General features: G+C 43.6%; 1 protein-coding gene across 3 annotated transcripts in view; it reads right to left on the bottom strand.

Moving 5' to 3' along the window:
- Positions 1 to 400: 400 nt before the first annotated feature.
- MACO1 (macoilin 1) overlaps positions 401 to 10,425 on the bottom strand; it is a 59,300-nt gene continuing 49,275 nt past the window's right edge. For 2 of the 3 annotated variants that reach the window (XM_079144640.1, XM_079144642.1), the window contains 3 exons: positions 8,673 to 8,793; positions 6,306 to 6,480; positions 401 to 853 (listed from right to left, as the gene is read on the bottom strand). In XM_079144640.1, the coding sequence (XP_079000766.1) occupies positions 651 to 853; positions 6,306 to 6,480; positions 8,673 to 8,793 (499 nt within the window). In that variant the 3' untranslated portion in view covers positions 401 to 650. Of the gene's footprint in view, positions 854 to 6,305; positions 6,545 to 8,672; positions 8,794 to 10,425 lie in introns of those variants that run through there. The other variant, XM_079144641.1, reaches the window with a different exon arrangement.

Below are 10,425 nucleotides of genomic sequence, written 5' to 3'. Positions count from 1 at the left end.
GAGAAGACTGCTGCCCACCGTTTCCTAGGACTAAGCACAGCGGTGGGCGGGTGAATGTCTCAATCGTGACCCTGTTAATCCTCACAGCTAGGCCCATCGCTCAAGTCTCTCCTCAGTCTACGTGATGTTCCTTGAATTTGTTTGGTCCTTGGAGGGGCTATCAATTTTCTGTAATATTGATAATCGTCTTCTTTAATGCAGCTATAAATCAAAGCTGTTAAGTTACTTAACCCTTCGCTCTAAAAACTAAGCTTGTCATCATCCCGTGTAAATCCAATGTGCAGTTTTTGCTTGCTTATTTAAGAACAAAGCAAAACAAAGCATTGAAAAGCAAAAACTCTGCTTTTTTTTTCTTCAAGAGGAAACTATGTAAGAATACAGAAAAGGCAAGATTGGCTACTTGAAATCCAAGAATGGTTTTAATGTGTTGGCCGAGAAAAATAAACTGCGAAGTTCTGTGAGGTCTTCTAAAAATTCACAACTGATGGGCAGTTCTAATCAGACTTGGATGTCATCTTCCCCCCTTTTAAAAATGACAACATATACAGTCCCACAAAATACAATATAAACTTTTTTGTCTTGACTGCCAGAGATGCTGCTTTGTGAGGCCTTCTGGTAACCAAATGGTTGGGCAAACACACAGCTGGCCTTCACTTCTTCAGGGGCTGGTAGACAGAGGCATTGGGATCAAGTCCAGAGGGGCTGGTCTCCACAAATTTGGAAGAATAGTGGGGGGAAACGGGGCTCAGGGGGCTGGTGGCGGCACTGTACGTTATGCTGGGCATGACGGCCATGACTTCGGCTATCTTCTGTTTTAGGTCCTTGATTTCCTGGTCTTTCTGAAGGATTTGTCCTGTAAGATCAAAGACCTGCTGTTAGCAAGGAGGGAGGGCTCACTCAGCACAGTGCTCCCTGGGCCAACCCTGGAGTGGCCTCACTTCCCCTGGAACAACTCCATGGCTTATGAGGCTTGATGGCTTATAAGGGCAAAGTAAACTTTTCCTTTACCGTGAAGGCCAAAGAGTGAATATCTTAGGCCTTGTGGGCCACATACTATCTTTGTCATTGGTTTTTTTCCCCCAACCATACAAAAAAGTCATTCTTAGGTCACAGTGGTAGAAGAACAGGCAGGAGGCCAGACGGGGCTTATGGAATGCTGTTTACTAATCCCCTCCCTTAGAGGTAAAAGTGATTCTTCTCTCACAGGTGTGACAAGAGTGACAAAGTCAGTTTTCAGGAGCCACATCTTGAACTGGCAGTCAACTCTGACAGCCTAAGAGGGGTGCTGGTTTTGAACTGTGGCTCTACCCATTAGGCTGGGAGGATGGGCTACATCTGAATGTCAGACCAAAGAATATGACACTCAGGCCTCAGAGCTAGTCGTGACACATTTCCTCAAGGAAAACAAACAAGGCTCTGGGACCGTGGCCCTGAGGAGATTCTCCAGTGAGCAAGACTGCCACTGTGCCCCTGCCTCTTGGCACAGTGTCCCTCTGACCACTGCCCAACGTGTGTGTTCAGCTTTCCAGCATACCCTCCCTGAGTGTGATCAGCTCTGGCTGCCTCAGGGCCTGTCCCTTTTGGGGCTTCTCCTGTTGTCCCTGCCTCACTAACTGGAGGTTTTCCAATTCCTCAGCAAAGCCCTCCTTGATCCTGCCATCTAAATCAGCTCCCCCAACTATCAGATTCTCAATATGCCCTAGAAACCTTCCTGTCCCTTATTCTTCTTGACAGTCATAATGACAGTGACTGACTCATAGGGCTTCACAGGGGTCAGGTGCTGTTCTAAGTGCTCACATATACTAGCTCGTTTCTTTCTCAGGATAACCCTAAGAGGTGGGAATTGTCCTCCCTATCCGCTTTGCAGATGAAGAAACCAATGCAAAAAGAGGTCAGGTGACTGCTCAAGGAACACAGGACAGAGCCAGGGCACGCCTCCACGCAGTCGGCTACAGTCTACACTCCCAGCTACAGCATCCTTCTGCCTCTTGCAACCGATTCCTTGGGTGACGATCTGTGCCCGTCATCTCCCTGCTCGACCATGGGCTCTGTCACTGTGCTATGTTTTTCCCATCACTGTCCCTCCACTGCCCAGCCCAGTAAAAAGTTGAGGTTCTGCAAACTCCATAGCTCACTCAAAGTCACTGGTTAGTAAGAGAAAGAGCAGGATTTAACCCAGGACCACTCTGTTCAAAAGCCCGTGTGGCTTCTGTCATGTTATGTGCTCCTGGTCTCAGAGGGGAAAGAATACTTAGAAATAAAAAGAAAAGAGGCTGGGGCTGGGGTTGTGGCTCAGTGGTAGAGCACTTGCCTAGACAGATGGGGCACTGGGTTCGATTCTCAGCACCACATAAAAATAAATCAATACCATGAAGGTATTGTGTCCATATGCAACTAAAAAATAAAGAAAGAAAAGAAAAGAAAGAAAAAAAGAAGAAAAGAGGTTGACTGAACTGCCCTTGTTTTGAGACTGTGCACAGGTGCCCCACAAGACAACTGAGCACTTGGAATGTGAGATGCTTGGAGGCATGTGTTTTAAAAGGATGTAGTAGAGGGCTGGCGAGGTAGCTCAGTTGGTAGAGTGCTTGCCTTGCAAGCATAAGGCCCTGGGTTCGATCCCCAGCACTGAAAAAAAAAAAAAGGATGTAGTAGAGATGAAAGTCATTTTGTGACCAGGATGAATCAAGTGATATAGAAAGGAAGGAGAAAAGCAACTAGGGGTTTGATTTGAATTACAAAGTTGGATTCTTATTAAAATATTCTGAGCAGGGCAGTGGAGGAGGGCAGTGGGGAAGGCAGCAGCCAGGAGCAGTGTTTTGAAAGGAACTGTTCCTCACTTCCTTCTTGTCCCCTAAGCTTCAAACGAGCATCAAATACCCTCCTCCTCTTTGAACAAAATAAGCTTCAGATGAATAAAATACTTAATGGCATCTGATACATGAGCCACTCTATCTTTTCCAGTGCAGATTTGAGTTCTTTAATCAGGAACATGCACACATCTCAAAAGCTTTGGCAAAGAGCCCCGCTCACTCCCTGAGGATTCCTGGGCTGACAAGGAAGCACAGCTGGGCTGGGAAGCCATGCGTCCCTTGGTTCCTAAGACCAGGTGCTGCTTCCCTCCAAGGATGGTTTCAAGTGTGCAAATCCAAGTAAGCAGGGATGAAGCAGAGGGGTGGCTATTCCCCAGGGAGCTGAACCAAGCAAGCAAAAGGGCTGATAATGGGTCAGAAACTCAAGTCTCAAAGAAGGCTTCTCAGGAACCTTTGTCTACAACACTGTTCCCCATGTTCGCAGACGAAAGCAGCCTGGTGCCCGATCTCCTTCTCTATCAGTCCCCTGGGCCATCCCCAGCTGCTTCTATGGCCTCACTAACTTCCCACAACTTCCAAACCCACCCTTCAGAGCCATAGGGGTTTAGGCTGGACATCCCCACTGACTGACAATCTCTCCCATCTGGGTGTCTGGGGAGGAAATCTAAAACAAAACATCCCAAACCAGACTCACTCTCCTCTCCCTTCTTGCTCCCTAAGCTGTTCACCCTCCTTCCCTGGTTCCAGTAGTCAACCTGCTGTCCTCGGCACCTGCCCTCTCCTCCCCGCTCTGTCTGGCCCATTCCTCCTGGGGCCCGTCACCTCTTACTGCGACAGTGACACGTTCTTAACTGGCCCTCTGCCTCCTCTCAATCTCACCTCTCAAATCCAAAACAGTAGCCAGAACACATCGCCTCATTCCTCTGGAAAACCCAGGGACCACGCTCTCCGATATGGCTTCACCAATGTCCTCTCCCGCATCCCTCTTCTCTTCCACACCCCAGCTTGAGGCCGCTGGGTTACTCAGAGATCTCCCCGCTCCTTCTTTCTTCAGCTTATGCTACACCTTCAGGTAAGTGTCTCCCCTCCATTCTCTGCTCTCACCCTTCCAAGCCTATTCCTCAAAGCCCCTCCTCCACGAAGCCTCCCTGAACTCTTCTCAGGCCTCTCCCACCCTCTGCCTCTGCTTCTGCCTACTGGCAGCAGGCCATTTTGATTGGCTTGCCCTTGGAAGTGCAGGCGGGGTCCACGGGGTCAGAACTGCCTCCATCATATTTAGACACCAGCTGGCTTCTTTGCCCTCGTTTTGTAATGAATATAAGTGGGTCTTCTATGAACTACATGCAGCGTGAGAACACAACAGAATGAACATAAAAACAAAGAGAATCAAAACACCTTCATTAAGTCAAGCATTAAAAATATTTGCTAAATATAGGGCTGGGGATGTGGCTCAGTGGTAGAGCACTTGCCTACCATGTGTGAGGCACTGGGTTCCATCCTCAGTACTGCATAAAAATAAATAAAGGTATTGTGTCCATCTGCAACTAAAAAATGTTAAAAATATATCTGCTAAATGTAAAACAATGTCACTTTATTTTTTTTTTACTATATTGGAGATTGAACCTAGAGGGGCTTTACCACTGAGTCATATCCCCAGTCCTTTTATTTACTTTTTAATTTTTAAAAATGTATTTATATTTATATTTTTATTCTTTTTTGGGGGGTACCAGGGATTGACCTCTGAGGTAATCGACCACTGAGCCACATCCCCAGCCCTATTTTTGCTGAGTTACTTAGAGCCTTGCTGTTGCTGGGGCTGACTTTGAACTCTAGATTACATTCTCCTGCCTCAGCCTTCAGAGTTGTGGGGTTACAGGTGAGGGCTACTGCACCCAGCCCTTTTTGCTTTTTATTTTGAGACAGCATCTTGCTAGTTGCTTAGGGCCTTGCTAAATAGCTGAGGCTGGCCTCAAACTTGCAATCCTCCTGCCTTAGCCTCCCTCCCAAATTGCTGGGATTACTACCACGCCCAACAGACTGGGCATGTAGAAAATTTTCTACATTTTTTGTTGTTATTTTGGAAAATAGGGTTATTTTTCATAAAAATGTTATTTATGTTAAAATGTGATGTTTGTTATTTTAAAACAGATTAATAAATAACAGATTGATAAATAAAAATTTTAAGTTTTCATTTCTAGTAGGTAGATAATGATAGATCTAGGCTACTCAATAATTTTTAAAAATTTACATATCACTGCCCTAGTAGGTCCCCCACTGACCTGCTGTATTCATCTCTGTATCCCCTGGAGTTTTCAGGACAAGGATTTGCAGAGTATGATTATTAGGGAAGTCCTGTTGAAATATTCCCTCCCATCCACTAAGCCCACCAACTGCAGGTTTTTCAGTACTCCATTCAGGAATCTAGTCAATTAGGTGGCTATTAATTTTTTGAAGAAAATCCAAATCTGTTTTCATTGGTCACGCCCCGCCTCAGTTCAGATGCCTTCCACAGTTCATGACACTCAGAGTAAAAAGTCCCCGGTTCTTTCTGAGGGCCACAAATCCTAGAGAGCCTGGTTGCTGCTATTCCTGCCCTTGACATGAGACTGCATTCCCCCTCCCCGAAGGACTTTGTGCACGTCCCCAACCCTGCAAGTGCTTTCCTCCAGCTTCCTATGCTCTCTGCTCACATGCTGCCTACTCAAGGGATCTTCTGGGATGCCATGTGGAAAGAGCAGCCCTACACACATAACACACCCTTGGCACCACTGCTTTATTTTTGCCGTGACACTTATCATCATTTGACATACTGCCTACTGGCTTGTCCACTGTCCCTCACCAGGGCTACATCCTTGAATTCTCAGGGGCTCTCAGGATGCCTGGCACACAGCAGGTCTCAGCAGATTATCTGCTAAGTGGATGTCCTGCCCTCCAGACTCTTCCCACAGCTCCGGCCAAGCAGAGCCAGCTACAGTCCAGGAGGCACAAGCACCGCCTCACTCCCCACACCTGGTCAGGCTACTTCTGCCAAGTGGCCTCCTGATCCCTTGCCCTCTGCCGTGCTGCTTCTTCGCTGTGTCACCCCTTCCCATAATTCAGCCCCCAGCTCAGACATCAGTTCCTCTGAGACATAGCTCCCTCTGACTCCCCAGACTAGTTTAGTCCCCCGCCCTCTGGGTTTTCTCAAGGCCAGTACATGCTGCTGTACCTTTTGATGACTTCAGAGTCATCTACTTGTCCAACAACGCCCAGAGCTCCTTGAATGTAGACACTCATAGTCTTCTCGTATGCCCGGCACTTGACATGCTCTCATCTCAAAATATGTCTTTAGCATAAATGAATGGAATGATTCCTCCATTTCAATGTTGGGCACTTACCAAACCACTTGAAGGGAAAACTGAAAGGCCTTTGGTTCAGAGTGCTAATGGGAGTCTGCTCTCTGCAGCCCTGTGTGTTCTCAGTCCCGCCACCCACCAGGGCCCACTGCTCTCCTACCCTGGGCAATCTCGAGCTGCCGTTTTGCGTCACCCAGTGCAGAGAACAGGTCCAGTTTGATTCTCGTTTCTGCGCTGAGGCTGTTCTCCAGGTGCTGTGTCTTATCTTGCATGGCAGAGAGGGCTGACATTAGCACCTCGGTGTCCTTCTCATTTTCCTTATACTTCCGAAGCTCCTATCAATATCATCAAAACAGCAATGCTACATGGTAGTTTTGGCATCGATGTCTAAAAATTAGCCTGAAATCACAAATTAAATCCCACTATTCTTGACCTGGCCAATAGAACACAGAAATCTGGTATTTTCACTAGTTAGGAGCATATACCAAAAATATTTATATGGTGACATGCACATACAAAAACATTTCGTGGATAATCATTTGACTATGTGGGGCACATTTTAGATAAAAATGGACTCAGCCTGCAAAGCAAACACTTTCTTGCAAGCCTACTTCGGAATCACAGAAAACATTTCCCTTGCTGGTTACTTGCAAATGTTGCTGTAATGCTACTGTCAAATTTGCCAAAACTCTTCTCTAAACTTGCTCTAAAAATTGCAAAAATATTTGTTATTTTGACAGGACAAACTGTAAAATAAGCCCACTTAAAATATTGGGAATATAGCCAATAAAAATATATTTGAACTTTTTCTTTTAAGAGAGAAATCCAAACCTATCACAGAGACTTTAGAAATATAGAAAAGTTCAAAGAAAAAGCAAATTACCCATATTACACCACTGCAAAATGTGAGCTATTTTCTTTTAGCCTTTTAAATGTATATGTGTATCTTTTAGCATAATTGAACTAATACATGTACAATTTGAAGAGTCTTAACAGCTTGTACTCTCAACTATTCTTTGAAAATAAATTGTTAAATGGCCATATAATATTCCTGTTGTAGACATACAATAATTTGAATTAATCTCTCATTGTTCAGTTTCCCCTTTTTTTGCATTTATATACCACAACACAGAACATCTTTGACATATCAATCATTGGTAAGATCTTTCAATATTTGCCTTAGGGCTGAATTCCTAAAAAGTACCCGATTTTTTCCGGAACTTAAATTTCCATCCCCCAGCACTGCATGAAGCTATTTTGCAGCATCTTCACCAAGACTGATATTATCATTTAAAAATTCTTAGCCAGTTTCACAAAAGACAAATTATTTCTAATTTTAATCTGCACGTCTTTGATGATTAATATTCTTACATTCTTTTCAGTCCTTAGTACTTCTTCTGTGAATTATCTGTTCATTCCTTTGTCTATTTCTCTGTATATCTGAGCTGTTCTTAGTGATTTTATGGCTATTAATCTGCTGAGAGTATTCAATATTTACTTATATTTGCTGCAATGTGTACCTTCCTGAGCTGATTTTATATTCACTCTGTGATTTCTTCCACTGCTTTTATGTTTAGAAAGTGTCCCTTTCAAGATCGTCTGTTTTCGCCTAGCTTTTAAAAAATTTCTTTTGCTGTTTTGCATTCAACTCTTTATCTATAATATCTTTTTGTGTGTTATGAGATGAACTCCTTTTTTTTTTTTTTTTTGTGGTACTGGGGATCGAACTCAGGGCCTTGTGCTTTCCAGGCAAGCACTCTACCAGCTGAGCCATCTCCCCAGCCCTGAGATGAACTTCTAATTTTATTTTTTCATCACTTATCCAGTTATTCCAAAGTCTGTTACTGGCTCCTGCTCACCTCTCCTGGCTATCTTTGTTACCACCTTTACAACACACTTCAGACTTGTTTCCAAGTCATCCATTCTACTCCACTAACTTGCTAGTAATTCTTAGTAATTTATTCGAGTCATTCCCATATGACTCGAATAAATTACTATAACCTAACAATATATGATATTAGTGAAGAGTTAATGATAAGTCTTGCTAAGGTACACATGGTCCCCCACACGGGCTATATCCACAGTCCTGGTATCTTTCCTCATCAAGCACTACTCAGATCTGCAATCTGTAAGGTTCAGAGCCATCCAGCAGGATTTGTTCCCTGGCAATTCACAGACGGTTAGGGCTTAGGAAAGATGTGTAAGTTCCAAAGGACACGAATCTGGCCTATAACCTGAAAAAGTTAAATGAATCAACAGAAAGTCAAATCCTGGTGTAAAACGTCCAGGGATTGTCAATACTTCTGCCAGGGATTGTCAATACTTCTGGCGTGTATTAGAATCTGGTTTTGAGCTTGAAATGAGCTGGATGAGATTAAGAGTTCAATCTTTTTATCACGTATGGATTTTTAGAGCAATGAGATTTCATCTGTATCAAAAGGCACCATCTCCACACTGCAGCACAGCACATGAATCTAGACTAAAAAAGGAGTTCCAGGTGGAGGGGAGACCTTTGCTTCCTCCTTACCTGAACTTTCAATTCTAGTTCTCTGATCTGGTCTTCTTTCACTTTCATGTCCATCGTGAGCTTCTTGCCCTCTGCTTCTAGTTCTCTGATTCGATTCCGTAAGGTTTCGGTGCACTCTCCCCTTTTGAAAAATAAGAGAAGGAAATAAATGTATTTCAAAAACTATAGCTTTACAATTTTCCTTCTGTATCCATGGAGGGATTGCTTTCAAGACTCCACAGACACCAAACTCCATGGATGCTCAACTTCTGTACATAAAATAGCTCAGTATTTACATATAACCTACACACATTCTCCCATATAGTTAAAGCTATCTCTAGATCACTTATAATATGTAAAGCAGTGTAAACAGCTGTTACACTACATTGTTCAGGGAATAAGGACAAGAACAAAAAATCTGTACATGTTCAGCATAGACCTAATTTATTTTTTTTTCAAATATTATCTATCTTTAGATGGCCAAATCTGCCCATGTGGAGCCTGCAGATGAGGAGGGCTGACAGTACTTATACTGTAGGACTGAGGTTTTCCTTATACTGCAGGGTCTGTTAGGTTTTAACTTTTGGCTCACTGTATGTAATAACTGTCTCGACGGAGTATCTACTAGTGAGGTACTTTACCCACTCCCTTTAGTATATTATCCAATTTTCCTGATGAGAAAACATAAATCTCCTAGTTTGCAGGTCAAAGAAATGAGATAAGAACAAGTTTTCTCACTTCCCACCAGGCCATAGTGACTTGAGACAATACACACAAAGCAGAGCCAGGTAAAACTGAACATGTACTGTCTCTAGTAATGCTTGATAAACAAACAAAAAATCCCTTGTTTTCCCACTTTTGGGGGACTATGCATTGGAAATTTCACCTTTGTTTAGTCACAAAGTTGCTGCAGCCTGGAATAAACAGACCAAGAAAGGAGCATCACACAGCTGCTTCTCAGGGCTAAGACAAGGAAGAGCTAAAGGGGATGAGGCAGCCGAGGGCTACTGAACTACTACTGACTGCTGAGGTTCCAGGCCCAAAGGAACCACTGATTACCAAAAGTAGACCCAGTGAGAGACTTACCCAAAAGCAACAACAATTCCACCAGAGAGATGGCAAACACGAGCCCTCAGAGGATAAGACAAATAAGCTTAACTGAAGCAAAAGGGGTTGACTGATGATTCTCAGGCATGAGAGACACCAAGTGATGCAGATAAGGTACTGCTATAGCCTACTATTTGGAAGGTTTTAGAAAAGGGAGGTGCTAGATAAGTTAAGGAAAGCACAGGCCATGCTGGATGACTACAAGAAAATATCCTGCCAAGTCCAAGTGTATGGGAAACGTTTACACACCTTAAAACAAACAACCCAAGTCAGAGGCAGGCATCAAGGACCTGTGGGTCTGTCTAGATCAGACATCAGCCACCTGCAGTCTAGAGTCCACAGGGGTGGCACATTGGCAAGAAGCATTCTCACTATTCACTGTTATTTCCTAAAAGGTGACAAGATGATTCACCAATTATTCTGCAAATGTCAGAACCCCAAAGAAGATTATTAACATGCCAAAGGCTGGCAAGTAAATTACTTGTTTAATGCAATAAAGTAAAACACAAGGAATAATCATGGGTGAATTATACCACCTAGATACAAATTATGACAAAAATTCAAAGTGAAATAAAAAAATTTACCCTCATTCTATATCTGCAAACCCATAATTGACCCCAACCAAGAAGATGGAATTCACAAGTCAAAAACAAATAAAAAGAAGGTG

Source organism: Sciurus vulgaris (assembly GCF_902686455.1).
Source record: "Sciurus vulgaris genome assembly, chromosome: 1".
Classification (NCBI taxonomy): domain Eukaryota; kingdom Metazoa; phylum Chordata; class Mammalia; order Rodentia; family Sciuridae; genus Sciurus; species Sciurus vulgaris.
Note: the sequence above shows the minus strand (reverse complement) of the source record. Positions and strands in the feature narration are given on the sequence as shown.